We start from the raw sequence: 22,595 nt of genomic DNA on the forward strand, positions 1-22,595 counted from the left end.
TTCCCTATGGCTCAATTAATTCCACCTAGTCCCTGGGTAAATCAAATAAAATCTTTATCTTATGCTGGGTAGATACAGTGGCTAATATCTACCCAATAGACAACGACGTTGTCTGTAATGAAATAAAAAAGTTTTAAACCCCGCTTTTGTTTTGTGTTCTTATCTAGGTTGGCCACGTAGTCCGGTGCCTTTGTTTGATGAAAGCTGAAAAGATGTTCTGGCTGGGAGGAAGGGGAGCCAGAGTTTACTGGGAATCCTTGGGCGATGAGTGATTGATTACTGGGTGAGGAGTCAAGTGAGAGCTAGTGCCCTGGATTTAATAAAAGAGCTTCCATTATTCAGAGAATGCTAGAGAAGGATGGAGAGAGACTGCATGGAAGGCTGCCATGAGTCTGAGAAAAAAGCAACTTTCTGGAAAAGAAAGCACACATTAGGGCAAAGAAGGCAACCGTATTCTACCCACTGAGCAAAAAATTTGACAGTAGGAAGGACAGAGGATAAAAAATTAGTCTAGAGGGAGGCAGGTTGTAGAATGTTATATGAGTTTTGCTTTTGTGGGACTATTTCTCCTTCAATATTTGCCCTTCTCTTGATTGCTGATTACATAATCACCAATTTTATAGATTTTTATGTCCAAGATGAGAGAATTTTTTTAAAGTCTGCGACTGATGCTACATGATTGCTTAGTCTTATCTCTTGGCATGTTTGTATTTGCCTGCAGTATGTGGCATCTGAGACTATTACAGAAGAAAGAAAACAGGGAAGAATATAAGCCATCTCTGTTACTCAGAGTGGGCTAGCAGCTGAGTCAAAGCTGGGATTATCAGGTAACAAACTGAGGTTCGATTCTTGGATTACTTTGATGTGATAAGACTGTCTTTCTCTAAACAGTGTTTATCAAACTGAAGGTTGGGGTCCGTTACTGAATTGTGAAATCAGTTGGGTGGATTACTCAGCATTTTTACAGAATTAAAGAAATAGAATAGAAAATATCAGAATGCATTGCATGTAGTAAGGGCAAGTATTGTTTCATAAAACTTCTGTTGTTTCACGCACACACATGTACACACATACACATACTCCTGTGTGTGTACTGATTTTCAATGTAAAATGTATTTTTTATATGTGTCAGAGTAAAAAAATAGTTTCAAAGCTACTTTCATAGAGTACATTCTTTAATAATACCAAATTACAAGTTAAAAATATGGAAGCATTATAATCCCAATTCTTTGGAAAATTATACTTTATTGCAGTAATTTTCTACAAGGATTTTGAAGCAAGGAGAGCCCAGGCTTGAGTTGTTTCAAACCTGACTAAACAAAGACATTCTCAGAAACTGCACCTAACTGGCAGGTTAAACCTTTCAGTAAAACTAGTGAGGGTGAATGTATCTTTGGGCGAGTGGGTATTTGACTTAACACATCACCTTTTGAAGCCCAAACACATTAAATCTACATATGTTCAACTTGTGGTAATTTAGGATAATACATGGAGGCTAGTGGATCAGAGAATTAAAAATACTACGTAAGAAAAATATCACTTGTATTTGCTTTGGAATATGCTACTTGAGTTTTCTTATTAGATTTACCTCACTATGTACATTTCCTGTTTAGTTGTATTAAGATGAATTTCCTTCTCTGAACATAGACTTTCTGACAGAAGGTAGGTAACTCAGAAGCAAACTGAGTGATTGAAAATTGTCACTTTGACATTAAAATTTGCCTCATATAATCCATGAAGAAGCTATCTTATATGAGATTTTGCAGCTGGCAAAATTCACAGTTATGACATATATATTTGAGTATTATTTCTTCTATTACATAGTATTTGCCATAGAAAAAAATTTTTGATTTGTCTAATCAAGCTTAAGTCCGATTGAAGATGAATTTGTCTTAGAAGTACTGAAGCATTTTTATTATTAGGGAATTTTACACCTAAGTCTGTCTTGTTGTATAGTCAGCTGAGGGTGAATAGCATCCTACCTTGATATTCATGTGCACACCCACCTGAATTGATCCATACACTCCCCAGCCAGGTCCTTGCTACTTTTCCAGGATGTAACTCAGGAGCTTGGTGTAGAATGGGTCATCCGTGACCTGGATGTAAGAAAATAAATTATTTAAGTAATAATGTATTTTAATTTTATTTTAACATACTTCAAAAAATCAATACCTGAAATTCCCCCGAAAAGGAAGCACTCAGTGAAGAGAAGGTGGGGTAAGTGATGAGGAGGCACTGAGGAAGATAAAGAGCTGTGAAAAAATCAATTGCATGAGTTTGGCACCAAACCTATAAGGGGAAGCATTTTTAAATCTTTTTCTTTGACAGTATTGCTAACTGAACTCCTAGGCAATCAGTCTTCTATGAAGTAGCATTTTAAGAGCTTATACCAACAGATTGAAATGTGGTGGTTGCTTTTTGAATTTTCATTCTCTGAAAATTCATCTTTCAATCTGTTCCTCACTTAGTTGTTTGGAGTTATGTAGTACTCTCTTTAATAAGTAGCAATCAGATTCCTTCCAAAGAAAAAAAATCCCTTGCAAAATTATCTTTTTTTTAAAAAAACTTGCTGATTAAAGAGCACTAGTTCTTGGTAAGAGTGCTGTAGATTACTCGGCAGCACACATCTTTATTCATGAACACCCTTTGAAATTCAGTTTTGCATGTATTTAATGTAATTTTTCTTCAAAATGAATGAAGTTATTTAAAAATGAGAATGAATACCCCGCATTTAGTCCTTTGAAAAAATTAAAATAGTCAAAAGTGATTGTCCTTAAAAAGCCTCTTTGCTTGGAAAAGCATATTGGCTATCACTTTCTTTGTAAGTTTTAAAAATACTAAACACAATCTTTATCAAAACCATAGCTGTCTTTTTTGCAGAAATTGACAAGCTGATATTAAAATTCATATGGAAATGCAGGGAACCCAGAATAGCCAAAACAATCTTGAGAAAGAAGAGCAAAGTTGGAGGACACACACAACAATTTCAAAACTTACTACCAAGCTACAATAGTCAAGACTAGCATAAAATTAGCATATGTTTAGACAAATAGAGCAATGGAACAGAATTGAGAGTCCAAAAACAAACCCATACATTTATGGTCACCTAATTTTTGACAAGGGTGAAAGAGAATTCAATGGGGAAGAATAGTCTTTTCAATAAATAATGCTAGGACAACTGGATATCCATGTACAAAAAATGAAGTCATATCCCTACTTCACACCATATACAAATTTTAATTCAAAATTAATCGTAGACCTAAATGTAAGAGCAAAACCTATGAAACTCTTAGAAGAAAACTTAGGGGTAAATCTTTGTGACCTTGGATTAGGCAATTGTTTCTTAGAAATAACACAAAAAAACAAGTAACAAAAGACAAAATAGATTGAACATCATCAAGGATGAGAACTTTTGTGCTTGAAAGGATAGCATCGAGAAAGTGAAAGTTCAACCACAGAATGGGAGAAAATATTTGCCGATCATATATCTGATAAAAGTTTGATATCCAGAATAAACATTTACAACTCAACAACAAAAGACAACTTAATTTTAAAATGAGCAAAGAATTTGAATAGACAGTGTTCCTAGAATCTATTTAAGTGGTCAATAAGTACGTGAAAAGGTTCTCAGCATCATTGTTATTAGGTAAATGTACATCAAAACCACAATGAGATACCATTTCACACATGTTAGGATGGCTGTGATAAAAAAGATGGACAGTCATAAGTGTTGATGAAGATGTGGAGAAACTGGAACCCTCATGTATTACAAGTGGGTACGTGAAATGGTTCAGCTGCTTTGGAAACAGTTTGGAAGTTTCTGAAAATATTAAACTTAGAGTTACCATATGTCCCAACAATTACATTCCTAGATATAGACTCAAAGGAAATGAAAGCATATGTCCACACAAAAATTTGTACATTAATGTTCGTAGCAACATTACTCATAAAAGCCGAAAAGTAGAACCAACCCAAATGTCCAGTCAACTGACGAATGGATAAACAAGATGTTTATCCTCACAATGGAGTTTTATTTTTCAGCTATGAATTATTCAGCTATGAAAAGAAATGGAGTGCTGATACATTCAACAACATGGATGAACCTTAAAATCATTGTGCTAAGTGAAAGAAGCCAGACATAAAGGCCACATATTGTATGGTTCTACTCACATGAAATGTCCAGAATAGGCAAATCCATAAAAACAGAAAGATGAATAGTTGGCAGGGCTGGAGGGAGGAGAGAAAGAAGAGTGACTGCTAATGGGTAAGGGATTTCCTCGAGAGGATGAAAATATTCTAGAATTAGATAGTGATAACGGTATATAATGATACCACTAAAAAGTACACTTTGAAAAGGTTAATTTTATGGTATGTGAATTATATCTTAATAAAAAAACAAAAAAATACATTTTATGGGACAACTGAGGAAATTTAGACATGGTCTAAATATTAGACAATATTAGGGAAGAATTTCTAATTCTCTTAGGGTGAAAATGATATTATGGCTATAAAAGAAGAATATCATTATTTTAAATTGACAAATTCTTAAATATTTAAGGATAAAATTTATGATGTTTGCAACTTATTTTCAAATGGTTCAACAAGAGAGAAATATTTTTATATATGTATAAATAAAGCAAAGTTAGCAAAACAATGGTTCAATCTAAGTGGGGGGCATCTGAGTATATACTCTACTCTTTTTCAACTTTACTTGAAATTTTTCGTGAAATAAAGTTGGGAAAAGAAGAAAAAAAAGTCTCTTAAAGTTTCATCATTTGTCATGTAGTAAATACTTTGTGGGTTGGTTTTTAGAAGCAAGAGGTAATTTATAAAATGCCATACAGAATTTAGTGATTTCTGTTTTAAAACTCTGCATTTTTAGAGATTGGAATGTCTGTCACCACTCAATTATGACAAATGCAAAATCCATTATTTTATGATAAGTCAATCATCAACTGTCATTATTTTATTTTATAAATTTAAGACATGCTTTACTTTCCTATTAAAATTCTTTTTAGAAAAATTTCAGGGCTGCTCAGGGTTAGATGCTAATAGCTAGCAACGATTATTTTGATGGCAAACTTTATTTTCCAAGCTGTGGGGAAAAAATTTTATCAGGACAGTCTTCAGAGAGTAAAAACAGAAACATTAGACTTAGCTATAAATTCACAGCATGAGATTCTTGAGAGAAACAGCACATAAATGAGTAGTAGACATTTTGTAAATAGGATTGATGAGCTGACTGAATCTGGAACTAGGAAAAGTAGAGACAGCTTAGGCAAAATATTGTATAGACAAATCCCACTTAAGACTGATAAAGCAGGGACTTCCCTGGTGGCGCAGTGGTTAAGAATCTGCCTGCCAATGCAGGGGACACGGGTTCGAGCCCTGGTCCGGGAAGATCCCACGTGCCGCAGAGCAACTAAGCCCTTGCACCACAACTACTGAGCCTGCGCTCTGGAGCCCACGAGCCACAACTACTGGGCCCAAGCACCACAACTACTGAACCCCAAGTGCCTAGAGCCCGTGCTCCACAACAAGAGAAGCCACTGCAATGAGAAGCCCGTGCACTGCAACGAAGAGTAGCCCCCGCTCTCTGCAATTAGAGAAAGCCCACACACAGCAACAAAGACCCAATGCAGCCAAAAATAAATTAATTAATTAAAAAAATGTTATTAAAAAAGAAAAGACTGATAAAGCAGCCCTCTTGGTGCTCAGGCCCTGGGTGCCTGGTTATCCTGCACCCTCTCACCCTGCCAGGCCCTCTACCCCTGACAGCCTCCTTCTGACCTTCCAACAGCAAAGCTTTCTGCTCTAGAGGGAAGCCTTGGACGTCTGTGGACACACTTATTGGTAAGACAAAGACAAGTTTTCAACCAAAGAGTTTTATCTCTTTCAAGAAGTAAGAAAGGCCTTACAGAGCAACATCTACAGCACCTGAATATGGAAACCTTTACTCCTTCATCCATTTACCCTCTCACTGGCAGGCTTTGCATGTATGTACCATCAGAGCAAGAATCCCATTGATCTTGTTCACCTCTCTATGCCACCTGACATAAGGTAAGTGCTCGGTTAATATTGATTGAATAAATAAGTATTATCGAGTGCCAACTATGTACCATACCCTATGTCAGGTATTGGGGTTACTAGGATGAAGAAGACATGATCCTAGCACTTGAGGAACTTTCAAACTCTTAAGAGAAACAGCCATAAACAGATTATTATAATATTGCAAGTACAATGAAAGGGATACATATGAGATATTATGAGATTACAGAGGTAGGTAGACTTAGGAAAACCTTGCATAGCTGCAATCCATAGTTACATTAGTAGTTTTAGTGACAGTGGGGGGCTTGTTTCATTGAAGAACTGCCTCTATTCTAACAGTGTAATTGAAACCCAGAGGCCCATGTAACCAATGTCTACTCTCATTTGTACATATTGGGCAGTTATTAAGAAATAAAAACACCTGGGAATGACCTCTTCCCTGATGCCTTATGTCTGATACTACCTTTTGGTGAGGCTCGGATCTTTTCTGCAGGAAGTGCTCTCTGATCAATCTTGCTTAGATCCAACTTTCACTTACATACTCTTTGCCTTTGTTTTACCAATTTGAAGTAACAGACATGTTGCTTTGAATTGCTTTTCCTTGTTTTGTGTGTCTATATGATTTTTCTTACTGGATTTTCAAAGGACGAGGGCAACCAGTTCTTCTATTTCTATTTAATTCCATTCTTCTTCCTTCACCACCTTCAAGTAGAACTTTGCCCAGAGCAGTTACTTCATTATGGCTGCTCAAACGTGTTGGCTTATGATCTAACTGGTTGTTACCAAGTACAACACAATGCCACCAGGGGCTCCCTTTCCCTTTTCACTTGACTTGAGGCCTTCTGTGAGTTTCTCTTTATGGAAGAATTCTTCCCAATTACTCCTGTGGGGTGGCCAGGCCCCTCCCATTCCCCTTTGGTTCAGTGACTGAGTGACCCAGTGAGACACTGACATGGCAGTGCAAGACAGGACTTGGACAACACTGGGTGTGTTCTAAGCACCTGTCCCTCATCGCTCCTTCCAGAGGTACATTCTTATTCTTTATTTCCATTTCTAAAACATACAGCATAGGATCTGCAACTCATTCCCAATAAGATAATAAAGAATTGAAAAGATTTTAAATGTCTCTTCTCCTTAGATTAATTGCAATTCAATAACCTAGCAAAATGTGAAACTAAGGAGTGAAACTCCAACCATGGAATTTCAGATATTATACTGCAAGAGAAACAAGTATTTTCTGGCCATCTTGGTTTCCTCACCCATCTCAGCACCTTTCTTAAATCGAAAGCCATCATGCTCCCTAGGGGTCACTAGTTCACATCTAATGTTGGCACAGGTTGTTGCCTTCTTGGTGACAACTTGATATTTATGTGAAATGAAGTGGTAATTTCATTTCCTGTTCCTTGTACAAGGATGCCCAATGCACAAACTCCATCTAACAGGTTTCCACCAATATTTAGCACTCTGTAGGAAACCAGAGACCAGGGAGTGAATAGCCTGGAGGAGAAAGCCTCTCTCCCTTGAGTACTTCCTTTAACAAAAAGTGGACACGTCCTTCATCCTTCTGCAGGGGGAGCTAAGAGGAAGGGGTGGAAAACTTAATTTGCAACTTTCCAACCTCTGCTGGGAATAAATTTGATAAGCATTGGGATTCACCAGAATCTGATTTGCTAATCTTGAGAAAGTCGTTTACATGTTTAACATGAATTTAGATGTACTCTTGCAAGGAGAACCAAGCAGCACAAGTGTTGTGCTTTTGATTTACAGCTTCAATAGTGAGACTCTGAATGTATTTCAGATGATGTGATCATATTCTATCAATACGGTGTGAACTCTGTGTAGATCATTTACTGACTTTCCTGATAATAAAACATCAGAATATGAACATTTCTTACTTTGGGAGCATAACAGAGAGACAGACACTGTATGTGGCTCTGTAGCTGTATAAGCCAAAATACTGATAGCAATCATCCATAAAAACTGGGGCCACTATAAAAGTTAATTTGGATTCAGGTAATAAAAGTATTTAAAGTCAGAGAACTGAAATCATAGGTTAGAAGTACCAAATGTCATGAATAGTTTTTGGAAGGTTCTATATGAGAAACTGATTTTAAAAAAAGCAAACCCATATCTCAGAATAGTTATTTAATAACAGTAACATGGACACTAATTCTTATGTTAATTTCTTCCAAATGATAATAATGCTCTACATACCTATAGTGTTTTACTCTATATAAGGCAACATGTCACAATGGTTAAGAATATTGACATTGCTAATTACTAGCTGTGTGACCTTGGATAAGTTTCTTAGCCTTTCTGTGTCTCAGTTTTTTCATATGTAAAATGGGAATAAGAGTAGCGCCTACCTCCTAAGATTGTCGAGGGCTGTGTTAAGACACTTACAGCACTTAAAATGGTGTCTGATACAGAGTAAGCCCTCCATAAATGTTAGCTCTTAGTACTATTTTCTTTTTCATAATCTACATTCATTTGTTAGTCACAATAAGCTTTGCAGTGTTAAAGTATGTTAGTGTGGTAGCCAGTGACAGAATCAGCTTAGGCAGAGAGGCAACTTACTTTGACTCATGGGACCCAAGGAAGGGTTGGACACCCAAAATTGTGGGAAGGTCTTCCAGCTCACTAATTTGTTCTTTAACTATAATCATTCTGCTGTTAAACCCATTTATTGTATTATTCTCCATCACAATATGTTCAATTACCTATTTTTCATAACTGCTTTCCTCTGCTTCATGTTTCTAATATTCCTCCTTATATCTCTGAATTTTATTCATTTAAAATCTTTGTCTGTTACATTAATTCTGCTTTTTTGGTGCAAGTTTTTCAGTATTTGTTTTCACTGTATAGTGTTTGTCTTTGTAAGATATCTCATTATTTGTTCTTTGGGATTATCAGCTAACTTTGTGTTCTGGAGGTCTTCTGTTCATCCCTGCAGATCCACTCACCATCTTTTCCCACCCTGCTCAGTATCCCTTAAGGCTGACCTATACAGACAACATCAACAGGTTCTCTGGCCTTCTGGCTTCCTCTTGGGTTCAGCCACTGGGAAGAACCATCAGGAGAATGGTGGGAGGGGAGAATGTGAGGTCAAGTGTATTTATTCTCTCACTTTGCTCCCTATGGTGTTGGCTGTGTCCTTGACTGAAGATCAGAATCCCAACTTTCTCCTTGTGATTCTAATATCTCTTAACTCCTTTCAGGTCTGTTGCTAGCACTATATGCTGCCTACATAACTAAAAATAGCCTTAATATTAAAGTTTTCTCAAATTATCAGGTTGAATATGCCACCATTTTCCACTGGAACCCTGGCTTATATATTCAGCTAGTGGTGTCTACCTGGAGAGAAGGGCAAAAGCTTATTAGACCCTGGCTAGCATTTCCTCAAGTGAGTTAGAAGATGGGGAGTTCTATACCAAATGATTTTGGGGAAATGACCCATGGTGGAGAGACCCTCGTGCTGAAATCCAGGATTAAGTCACCCTTGCATCATCCTTTCTACCCTGGGAGTTCAGTCCCTCTTCCCAGGAACTGCTTTTACCCAAGGATGCCATTGCTAAAGCTGTTGAGGGTGCTTTGAGGAAGAGCAGGTTGCTCAGGTGCTTGCCAGCTCATCTGCACTGAGACCTTATATTCTTTATCTCTGCAGCTTCCAGAGCTTCTAAGATATCATCTTAAGGGCTCTGTAGTTATGGTAGAGAAGGCAATGATCTCTGCTCAGGGAATGTTGGGAAGAGAAAAGAACACAACTAGAAAATTCCCTGCCAGCCTATCCCCATTTGGGGCTTTAGAGCATGCCTCATCATCTACGCCACCCTAGACCTAACCACCTTCTATTTCTCAAGAGTTTCTTATAGTTTTTATTTTGTTTTGTTTTGTTTTTTAGAGGTTTAGAGCCAGCTCCGAGCTCTTCTTCAGCTTCTCTTGAGTGTGGTTTGGGGAAGGGGATCATTGGTGGATTCCTTGGACCTGTAATTGAACATGGGTGCTCAAACAGATACCTATGTTTTGCTAGCACTGACATTTTGATTCATTAGGGCAATAATTATTTGCCCAAGGAAGCCTCTCAACTGCTATTGATTCATATGTAGGCTGATAATGAATAAGGTCAACCTTCAGAGGTCACCCAATCCATCTCCCTAGGAAAATCTGCACCCAACACTATCACAGAGGACAGATAGAAAATCTCTGCCCAAGTGCAGGAAGGTCTGGCCCTACCTTCTATGGTTATTACACTAACACTGTCCTGAATATTATAGTGGATGTTCTGATGTACCACCCAGGCCCCCATCAGAAATGAAGGTTTGTTACCCCAGCTGCTGAGCGTGCTGTCAGCCCTTTGGGGGGATTGCCTTAGCTGAAGAGATAAGAGGAGATATGATGAGAAGATGCCGCTGCTGCTAAGCATAAGAGAGGAATCAGAGAACTATTAAAGTTTCTACCTTTGAGTAGCTCACAGCCTTGTTAGGAAGACAACTCATAGATAAAAAGAAGTATAATTGAGAATACAAAACAGTAGGTGATAAACCACAACAGCGAGCCAGGCAACAACTACAGTAATTTTGGAATTTGGAGGAATATGCATGAGGTCCTTTTGGACAAGGACCTAGTTATGGAAGAATCTGTATATGGGAGGGATTTGTAAAGAGTCTTGAGGCTGGATGAAATTAGCTAGGATATATTGCAGATATGGTTGATCTAGAGATTTCTTTTTTTTTTTTTTAACTTTTTTTTAAATTTTTATTTATTTATTTATTTTTTATTTATTTATGGCTGTGTTGGGTCTTCGTTTCTGTGCGAGGGCTTTCTCTAGTTGTGGCAAGTGGGGACCACTCTTCATCGCGGTGCGCAGGCCTCTCACTATCGCGGCCTCTCTTGTTGCGGAGCACAGGCTCCAGACGCGCAGGCTCAGTAATTGTGGCTCACGGGCCTAGTTGCTCTGCGGCATGTGGGATCTTCCCAGACCAGGGCTCGAACCCGTGTCCCCTGCATTGGCAGGCAGATTCTCAACCACTGCGCCACCAGGGAAGCCCTAGAGATTTCTTAACTCTATCAGATAGTGTCTATCCTATTTCAAATAAATTGATATGTATTGAGAGAATTCACCACAATAACCATGAGAACAGTCAAAAAATGGCTGAATTTTTCCCAAAAAAATGCCTACTCATGAGACAGGTACTATTATTGTTCCCAACTCCCCAATAAGAAAGTAAGGCGCAGGATGGGTAAGTGACTTGCTCAAGATTACACAGCTAGTAGGTGGTTGTGTTGGGATCCAAGTCCAAGCAGTTTGAGCCAAAGCATGCATTTTCCTACCATGTTTCCAAGGCTTTCCTCTGAGACAGCAAAAGATGAGACTTGGATTGAAACTGTTTATGAAGTGATAGTTATGGATAAGCTACTATGGCTCTGGGAAGAGGAGCTTGTTTATCATTTTTCATCTTTTTTGCAAAAGCAATTTTTACAGGAGCTCGAGTTATATCATGAGTAAATGAAACAGGTGCTCATTAGACTTCCAGGCCGGTGTGTCTCTCACTTTGCAATTGCTGTAAGAGGTGAAGAAGATGAACAATCCTAAATGTTCATTACAGAAACCTGCATACCATTTCTATTCATGTGGAGTCGATTAACCTAAGTTTCTTTAAACTGAGTTTTATGAAACAGGCAAATGTTTTTGGGTGTGGAAGGGCAAAGGTCGTGTATCTTAAAAAAACCACAAAGAACAGAAACAGAAATAATAGAAAATTATCCCCTGCCCTTTCCTTTTATGGCAGTCTCTGATGCACATATGCACAGACTGCCTTATTGTTTTTAGTGAAAGTTAATAAAAGAGACTTTGTTTTGGAGATGGGACAATACCTTACCTGATGGCTGAACTATTTTGAGTTCAGCCTTTATGGCTTTATTGAACAGAGAATGTGTGGTACTGTGAGATGTCTGCACAGAACCCAGCCAGTCTGCACAGAGACAAATGGGCTTTTATAAACAAGGGGAGAGCTATGCATTGATTCAAGGGATTCCTGAAATTGCTGATTCCTTTTAATGACTCTTCTTTGATAAAGTGTCTGCTGCCATTCACCTGCAGGTAAACATGGGATCAAAGTTCTGATTCCCCCAGGATTAATCATTTTCTTCTTTATCTGTATCAAAGTTCTTTGATATGGCAAAACTTCCTTTTTCAGTTGAACCTACTGTATGTTTAGATTTCAATCAATAATAGTAAATATTGACTTGAAAGGTCATTGCTTACTTGAAGGAAAAGGGTTATCATTAGAAAAATTCCCATTTGCCAATTTTTTACTCTACTTCTTTCCATAAAAGAGGTAAACTTAAAAATCTTATTAGTCTGAGAAAAAAAAGTTTGGTCAAAATTCCTTCACCGTTTCGCTTTATTTCAAAATATTTGGGGGAATTTTTCTGATTCTACATGGATTTTGTAGCACAGTTTTTACAAGCACAGTTTGAAATCACAAACACTTGAGCTGACTTGTGGTTGTACACCTTTTCATTGCCTAACATTGGGCAAGATAGCAACCTCATAAAAGGAGATCATGACAAGACCTACGTTTTATGGTGGTTTTGAGATTCAAAGGATATAATCAATATAAAGAATTTAGTTCAGTACCTGGCACATAAGTGCTCAATAAATATTAGCTATTAATGCTATTGTAATATTTAAAAACATATATGTGTATGCAAGTTATGGTGTGTGTGCTTGCATAATCTAAAAACTGCTACACATTACAGAATCCAGATGTAAGTGAGCTCAGCAATTTTCTTAAAAGAGCAATACATTTTATTTATTTATTTATTTATTAACACCTTTATTGGAGTATAATTGCTTTACAATGGTGTGTTAGTTTCTGTTGTATAACAAAGTGAACCAGCTATATGTATACCTATATCCCCATATCCCCACCCTCTTGCGTCTCCCTCCCACCCTCCCTATCCCACCCCTCTAGCTGGTCACAAAGCACGGAGCTGATCTCCCTGTGCTATGCGGCTGCTTCCCACTAGTTATCTATTTTACATTTGATAGTGTATATATATCAATGCTAATCTCTGACTTTGTCCCAGTTTACCCTTCCCCCTCCCCATGTCCTCAAGTCCATTCTCTACATCTGGGTCTTTATTCCTGTCCTGCCCCTAGGTTCATCACAACCATTTTTTTTTTAGATTCCATATATATGTGCTAGCATATGGTATTTGTTTTTCTCTTTCTGACTTACTTCACTCTGTATGACAGACTCTAGATCCATCCACCTCACTACAAATAACTCAATTTTGTTTCTTTTTATGGCTGAGTAATATGCCATTGTATATATGTGCCACATCTTCTTTATCCATTCATCTGTCGATAGACACTTAGGTTGGTTCCATGTCCTGGCTATTGTAAATAGTGCTGCAATGAACATTGTGGTACATGACTCTTTCTGAATTATGGTTTTCTCAGGGTATATGCCCAGTAGTGGGATTGCTGGATCATATATGGTATTTCTGTTTCTAGTTTTTTAAGGAACCTCCATACTATTCTCCATAGTGGCTGTATCAATTTACATTCCCACCAACAGTGCAGGAGGGTTCCCTCTTCTCCACACCCTTTCCAGCATTTATTGTTTGTAGATTTTTTGACGATGGCCATTCTGACTGGTGTAAGGTGATACCTTATTGTAATTTTGATTTGCATTTCTCTAATGATTAGTGATGTTGAGCATCCTTTCATGTGTTTGTTGGTGATCTGTATATCTTCTTTGGAGAAATGTCTGTTCAGGTCTTCTGCCCATTTTTAGATTGTGTTGTTTGTTTTTTTGCTATTGAGCTGCATGACCTGCTTGTATATTTTTTGAGATTAGTCCTTTGTCAGTTGCTTCATTTGCAGATATTTTCTCCCATTCTGAGGGTTGTCTTTTCATCTTGTTTATGGTTTACTTTGCTGTGCAAAAGCTTTTAAGTTTCATTAGGTCCCATTTGTTTATTTTTGTTTTTATTTCCATTTCTCTCAGAGGTGGGTCAAAAAGGATCTTGCTGTGATTTATGTCATGGAGTGTTCTGCCTATGTTTTCCTCTAAGAGTTTTATAGTGTCTGGCCTTACATTTAGGCCTTTAAACCATTTTGAGTTTATTTTTGTGTATGGTGTTAGGGAGTGTTCTAATTTCATTCTTTTACATGTAGCTGTCCAGTTTTCCCAGCACCACTTATTGAAGAGGGTGTCTTTTCTCCATTGTATATTCTTGCCTCCTTTATCAAAAATAAGGTGACCATATGTGTGTGGGTTTATCTCTGGGCTTTCTATCGTGTTCCTTTGATCTATTTTTCTGTTATTGTGTCAATACCGTACTATCTTGATTACTTTAGCTTTGTAATATAGTCTGAAGTCAGGGAGCCTGATTCCTCCAGCTTCGCTTTTCGTTCTCAAGATTGCTTTGGCTATTCGGGGTCTTTTGTGTTTCCATACAAATTGTGAAATTTTTTGTTCTAGTTCTGTGAAAAATGCCATTGTTAGTTTGATAGGGATTACATTGAATCTGTAGATTGCTTTGGGTAGTATAGTCATTTTCACAATGTTGATTCTTCCAATGCAAGAACATGGTATATCTCTCCATCTGGTTGTAACATCTTTAATTTCTTTCATCAGTGTCCTATAGTTTTCTGCATACAGGTCTTTTGTCTCCTAAGGTAGGTTTATTCCTAGGTATTTTATTCTTTTTGTTGCAGTGGTAAATGGGAGTGTTTCTTTAATTTCTCTTTCATATTTTTCATCATTAGTGTATAAGAATACAAGAGATTTCTGTGCATTAATTTTGTATCCTGCTACTTTACCAAATTCATTGATTAGCTCTAGTAGTTTTCTGGTAGCATCTTTAGGATTCTCTATGTATAGTATCATGTCATCTGCAAACAGTGACAGTTTTACTTCTTCTTTTCCTATTTGGATTCCTTTTATTTCTTTTTCTTCTCTGATTGCTGTGGCTAAAACTTCCAAAACTATGTGGAATAACAGTGGTGAGAGTGGGCAACCTTGTCTTGTTCCTGATCTTAGAGGAAATGGTTTCAGTTTTTCACCATTGAGAACGAAGTTGGCTGTGGGTTTGTCATATATGGCCTTTATTATGTTGAGGTGGGTTCCCTCTATGCCTACTTTCTGGAGAGTTTTTATCATAAATAAGTGTTTGAATTTTGTCAAAAGCTTTTTCTGCATCTATTGAGATTATCATATGATTTTTATCCTTCAGTTTATTAATATGGTGTAGCACGTTGATTGATTTGCATATGTTGAAGAATCCTTGCATTCCTGGGATAAACCCCACTTGATCATGGTGTATGATAAAAGATCAATACATTTTAAAAATCCTTGAACAGAGATGTCATTTGTAAAGGGATATCCAACATGATTTTTAAAAATTAAGCATACACGCCAACCAAGCTTGATTCTATACTTTAAATTGGTGAATATATTTTCACTTCAGAATTCAAATTCATAGGGTCAGAATGCCCAGTAGAGTTAAAATAACATACATATATGTAAATACATACTAATTGAAATGATAATATATGCTAGTTTTTAAATGCAACTAGTGTGTGTAAATGTGACCCTCAGTATTTCAAATAAGGAACCGTAGGCCTGTCAGTTAGTGACAATGGCCTTTTTCTCATCATAGACAACTGGGGAACTGCACTGTAGAATCACTTTTATATACTTTTTTCACAATGCAGATACCAGGGTCTCACCTTGAATCAGAATTTCCAGGAGTGGAATCCAAATATTTGCACTTCTATTACTGTGGTCCTACTGTAAATAACTGGAAAACTGGGGAAAATATATGAAACTGTGGTTTTTAGACATTAGATAACAGGCCATTGCAAGACTGTTATCCATGGAAGGAGACAAACAAATGAGGTGAGCCCTTCAATTGCCCCAGCTTCCTTCCTGGAAGCTGTTTCCAGGGGGAACCCTAACAGAGCCTGAAGGTTTCATTGTGGGGTTCTGGCAGGCTAAAATGGCATGGGATTTGTGGAGCAGAGTATCATAGAGGAGGAAGTTGTAAAGAGAAATCTCCAGAGATTAGCAGAGGATTCCCTGACATCTCTGGCTAGGTACCAACTTATACATGTGTAAAATATATATATATATACACACAATATATATATGTATATATATTTGGGGGGAGGGTGATATTTTGCTCAGACATTATGTTTGTGAAGTTCATCCATGATGTGTGGCAGTTGCACCTTAATTGTCATTGCTCCATGTTCTTTATTATTATATGATTAAAATACATGGTATTTATCATTTGATGGCTCATAGGACTTTGGTTTGCATGGTTCTTTCATTCTTAGCTCTTACAGATAATGGTGCTGTGAATATTCTCATATGTGTATTTTGGCTCATACATGCAAGCATTTTTCTTCAGTGTAAGCCTAGGAGAGGACTAGTTGGGTCATAAAATATGTATGCATGTAATGTACATTTTCCCAGAATGATTGCACCAATTTCACTCCCCAGAGGGCATGAGAGTTCTAGTTTCTCCATAGTCTCACCAACACTGGATATTGTCAGTCTTTATAATTTTAGCCATTCTGATGGGGATGTAGTGGTACCTCATTGGGGTTTTTATTTGCGTATTTCTGTTTAGTAATAAAATTGAGCACCTTTTCAAATGCTTATTGGCCATCTGATTATCTTTCTGTAGGATTATCTATGTTTCTCTTATAGATTTATAGAAATTATTTTTACATATTCTGGATTCAAGTCCCTTGTCTCTTATATGATTTTCAAACATCCTCTCCCACAAAGTGGAAGAGGTTTGCCTTTCACTCTCTTATTGGTACCTTTTACTTTAGGAACAGGAGTTCCTAAATTTAATTTATTCCGATTTATTTATCTTTTCTTCTATGGCTAGTGCTTTTTGTGTTCCATTTAGGAAATCTTTGCCAATCTCACTTCATGAAGATATACTCCTGTGTTTTTTTCTAGAGTTTTTTCCTGTCATGATCATGGGAGCAGTCAAATTTTATTTTCTGAATTTTATTTTCAGTTTTCTCTTTGATGTAGGTGTCCAAATACCCCAGCACCATTTGCTACAAGACCATCTTCTCCCTTCTTCTCTGCTATGCCCCCTTTTACGTAAGTCAAGTGTCATATGTGGGTGGGTCTTTTGCTGGATTTTGTTCTCTTCCAGTTCTCTACTAGTCTATCCTTGTGCCAGTACCACTATCTCAACTGTAACAGCTTTAGAACAAGTCTTGATATTCAGTAGTGTGGCTCCTCCCAACTCTGTTCTTTTTCTTCAAAAGTATTTCAGCTATTATTAGCTCTCCGTGTTTCCATATAGATTTTAGAACCCGTTGGTCAATTTCTACCTTTTCTTTCTTCCAGTTTTGAGATTTAATTGACATACAGCACTGTTTGAGTTTAAGGTGTACAGCATAATGATTTGACTAGTATATATCATTAAATGATTACCACAATAAGTTTAGTGAACATCCATCATCTCATAGAGTTACAATATAAAAGAAAAAGAAAACAATTTTTTTTCCTTGTGATGAGAACTTGTAGGATTTACTCTCTAAACAACTTTCATACATAACATACAGGAGTGTTAATTATATTTATTATGTTGTACATCACATCCCTAGTACTTATTTGTCTTATAACTGGGAGTTTGTACATTTTGATTGCTTTCATCCAATTCCCCCTCCTCCGTCTCCATTTCCATATAGATTTTAGAACCAGTTGGACAGTTTCTACTTTTTGATGTCAGTTGTAATGTGTTCTTGGAATTTTTTCATTTTACCTAAAATTTCAAATCTCTCATCATAGTCCTAATATCCTCATGTTATCTTTTTTATTGTCAGAAGGACCAGGGATAATATCCCTTTTTCATTTCTATTATTGGTTATTTTTGCCTTCTCTCTTTTTTCATGGATTAGTCACACCAGGGGATTGTCAATGTTCATAGTCTTTACAAAGAATAATTTTTTGGCTTTGTTAATTTTTCTTTTATATTTATTTTCTTTTTAAATAATTTCTGCTTTTATAATTTCCCTGCTTTTACTTACTTTAGGTTTCATTTAATTTTATTTTTGCAGCTTCTTGAGATGGATACTTAAATCACTGATTTTAAGACCCTTTGCTTGTCTAATATGTATGTTGACATTTATATATTTTACTGGAAGCACTGCTTTCATTTCATCACACAAACCTTACTATGTATGTTTTTCATTATTATTCAGTTCAAGTATTTTCTAATTTCCATTTTGATTACTTCTGGGTAACATGGGTTATTTAGAAGTATATTGTTGAAGTTCCAAACATATGGGAATTTTCTAGTTTTCTACAGTGGTAGTGTTATTATGGATATCTAACTTATTTCTAGTGTAGTCAGAGAATATATTCTCTAATTTTAATCTTAAGAAATTTGTTAGAGTAGCTGATGAACTAGCATATGTCCAATTTAGATAAATGGTGCTGTAGTTGTTGGGTACACTCTTCTATGTATGACAGTTGCGTCAAGTGTATTAATCATCAAGTTCTTAATACCAGTTACTATTAATATGAGGATTTACCAGCTAAAGTGTCTCTTTCATTCTTTTTATTTCTCTGCTGAAATTCTCTGTTTTGTTCTTTTAGTTCTTTGAACATATTATTTTGAAGTTCATGTCTGATAACTGCATCAAACGAAATAATAAATATCTATCGTATGTTTTATTATCTTGGCTTTTAGTTAAGTACTATCTTCTCAAATGCCGAAATATTTTTGATTGGGTGCCAGACACTGTATATAAAAAAAAAAAAAAAAAATGGAGAGGAAGTTGAAGTTCTAGATAATGTTATCTTCCTTCAATGAGAATTTTCTTTTACTTTTGGAATCTGGTCTTGAGCTAGGGCCTCCAGATCACCTTATAACCAGAAATTGAAATGGTTAGAAGTTGGATGTCAGTATCTGGCAGGGCTGTACTTCCAGTGTATATCCCTTTGGGGTCCCAACTCACCTCTATAAATAGATTCCTGCTCTATAGAAAGCCTTGAGCTTCAGTTTTTGCCCCCTAGACCTATGTCTGCTTAAAGTTCTGCTCAGCTTCTCATTTACTGCTTGTAAGAATGCCATGTCTCTTGAAAGGATAGTGGCACCAAATGCCAGACTCACCTCTTTGGGCTTCCTCCCTCTCCCTAAGATGTTTCCCCACACATTTTTACTGGCTTGGGGTGTGTGTGTGTGTGTGTGTGTGTGTGTGTGTGTGTGTTCCAGCTTTCCTAGTTCTCAGTGGGGAGTTTGGTCCAAACAACTAATTTTTGATGGCTAAAAAGTAGAACTCCTAGCCCAGAGAATTTTAAGCTAACAGAGCAATCTCATCTCATCTTATGTGTTAATTGGTTTAGTAAACACAGCCCTATGTCTAGAATTCTCCTGGCAGATTTGTGAGCTTAAACAAAAAAAAGATTGATTGTTGTTTTAAGCTAAGTTTTAGAGTGGCTTGCTATACAACTGTGGATAAATGACGCATATTTTGGTACTCGTACTTGATTCTGGTACTGATGCCATAAGAAAACCCCAAAACATGTCATCAGCTTTGGCATCTCATGGTTCATGGTAGCTGGAGGGAATACAAGGGGCATGTTAGTAAAAACCTAAAGGGGCTTGAAAAGAGCGTTAGCAGAAGTCTAAAACCCCCCAAGGAAACTTTCGGTAAGCGCTAAAGGAAAGAGAGTAAAAATAACTAGAAGCTGGAGAAAAGGGGGCCCTTTTCATTCGGTAGCTGAATGTGGAAAATGGAAAATATAATAAACTTGATGATGAGCGAACAAATTTCCATGAAGAGCATGGATGGTTCTGCTTGGGTTTTTAGCAACCTATGGTGAAATGGGAGAGGAGAGATGAACCAAAAATGACTGTGGCAGGGAGAATTCTAAGACAGCCCCCCATGATCTCCACCTCCTGGTGTGGCACCCGTGATTAGGTTATATTATATGGCACAAGGAATTTAACAGATGTGATTAAAGTTCCTAATCAGCTAACTCTGAGTTAATCAACGGAAGATTATCCTAGTGGGATTAACCTAACCAGATGAGCCCTTAAAAGGGAGTGGTCCCTTTCTGTGAAGAGATTTGAAGTGTGAGAAGGCTCTGGAAGGGCCACACGGTAAGGACATGACAGTGTCCTCTAGGAGCTGAAAGCAGGAAGAAATAGAGACCTCAGTGCCACAGTTCAAGGAAATGAATACTGCCATCACCTCAAGGAGCTTGCCAGCAGATCTTTCTGTAGATAACAGCTGCCTGATTGTAGCCATGTGAGACCCAGAGCGGAGGACCCAGCTAAAATATGCTCTGAGATAATAAATCTGTGTTGTTTTAAGCTACTAAGTTTGTGATAATTTGTTGCACAGAAATAAAAAACTAATACAGCAATTGTTCAATTTCAAGGAAAATTGGAAGAAATATAAAGAAGCCAGGCCTTTTTAGATTTGAACATAAAAGATGTCTTTTCTCAATCTGTTAAGATGGCAGACCACTCTCAAATTAAGAAACGGCTTCCAGGCAAAGATCAAATCTAGGATGGGCCATTAGGATCCTTTTATAAAACCTCAGAAGAGGTAAGATGGCACCTCAGAGACTCTTTCAAATAGGCAAAAGTTTTTCTAAAGATCTTAAAGCATGCCTTACAGACTCTTGTTATGCAATGGGGCTTTTTAGAATCTTAAGGGATTGTCACACAGCAACTTCATAAGGACTCTAAGGTAGAAGAGAGCTTATCTTAAAGAGATTTGAGGTTACGGCTTTCTTAAAAGTACTGAATTCATGGAGAACTCACAGAATATTTAAGAGAACTGTTCTGATGGAAGCACCATAAGCTTAAACTAAGAACCAAAAACAACAGAAAATCATTCCCAAGGAGCGGAACTGGGCTTCCACAAGAAATTAACATGTGCCTGCCTGTTTTCCAGAATTACTATGGACCAGTGACTATTGCATGCCTCTATTTCCCCACTTTTCCAGCTTTAGTCTTTGAATCAACTTCCTGCCTTCCAATCCTGTCTCCATGATGGTGGCAAAACAAAGCCAAAGCAGCTTATATCTTGCGTTGAAGCCCTTGGTCTCTGAAAGATCCATGCTGCTGTGAGGGTAAGCAACTTTTGACACAAGCTTAGATCAGTTTTATGGCTCAGACATAAAGTGTGTGGGCTGCCACAGACTTCTCCAAACGAAAGAAGAGCAAGGTTGTGGAGAAGGGGACTGACGAGCTGGCGCCTCGTTTTTTTTACCTTCAGAATTCCCCATCCTTCTCATCATTAAGTACATATGTGAGAGCATGAGTGCGTGTGCAAGCGTGCATATATGCCTGTGTTCAAGTGTATTTGGGTGTCTTTCCAAGATGACCTTCAAGCAACTCTCCCCTAACCTCTCCTCCCCAAACTGATATGTGCCCTTCTCTCTAATAGAAAAACTTCCTTTGCCCCTTTATAACCAAATTCATAGCCCTAGTTTAAAAGAAAAAAAAAAGAAACAGATATCTCTAGCTCTTTTGTCAAACATGGGGCTTATAAGAAAGGGAGATGCTCATATCACATGTTGCCCAGGACCTATTTTACTAATTATTCCCTCAGCATATCATCTCCATGGGCCAGTCACTTAGTGACAACCCCTGGACATCTCAAATGTGGCCGCTGAACTCCCAGGCTGTCCTCATTAGCGTAGGTCCAGCCTCTGCACAGACGTAGAGAAAAAGCAAGCAAAAAAAGAAAAAAATCCGTCACTCAGGCACATTTCTCTCAGACACTCTTTGTAAAAGAAAACATGGGCTGACTGAATTGCATAATTCTCCCTCCGACAACCCCACCAGACAGTGTGGACTTTCTTAAAATGAAAAAGCTGAAGAAAAGAGTTGTCTAAAATGGACCACATGTGTTTTTTCCTTTCCTGAGGGAAAACCTGTTCGACTTTGGGTTTCACCACTCATAAATTATCAAGTTATTTCTCACTTATGGCATAAATATCAGTCTGGTTGGTATATGCACCTGCACGTCAGCTGAGACTGAACAGGTCTAAATTTGCAAAACATTAAATCAATAAACATGTGTGAATGGGTAAACAGCATGATATCCTTAACTTAATAATGCCACGGCATTGCTGTTAATCATCTGTTTTGCCACTTCTGAAGTTTTTTTCCTTCTAATTTTATAGTGTTGCTAGAAGCCTAGATGGGTGAGGTCCTTCTATCAGAAGAAGAAAACAATGCACCTCAAAATAGGAAATGAGGGGCTTCCCTGGTGGCGCAGTGGTTGAGAATCTGCCTGCCAATGCAGGAGACACGGGATCGAGCCCTGGTCTGGGAAGATCCCACATGCCGCGGAGCAAATGGGCCCGTGAGCCACAACTACTGAGTCTGCGCGTTTGGAGCTTGTGCTCCGCAACAAGAGAGGCCGCGATAGTGAGAGGCCCGCGCACCACGATGAAGAGCGGCCCCCGCTTGCCACAACTAGAGAAAGCCCTCGCACAGGAACGAAGATCCAACACAGCCATAAATAAACAAAT

At 37.6% G+C, this 22,595-nt stretch overlaps 1 protein-coding gene across 1 annotated transcript in view; it reads left to right on the forward strand.

The window, feature by feature from the left end:
• ORC5 (origin recognition complex subunit 5) overlaps positions 1-22,284 on the forward strand; it is a 121,978-nt gene extending 99,694 nt beyond the window's left edge. Inside the window, exon 14 of the mRNA XM_082399869.1 lies at positions 22,245-22,284. Coding sequence (XP_082255995.1) covers positions 22,245-22,269 — 25 coding nt within the window. The 3' untranslated portion in view covers positions 22,270-22,284. The remainder of the gene's footprint in view (positions 1-22,244) is intronic.
• The last annotated feature ends 311 nt before the right edge of the window (positions 22,285-22,595 follow it).

This window comes from Balaenoptera borealis (assembly GCF_965194805.1).
Source record: "Balaenoptera borealis genome assembly, chromosome: 7".
NCBI lineage: Eukaryota > Metazoa > Chordata > Mammalia > Artiodactyla > Balaenopteridae > Balaenoptera > Balaenoptera borealis.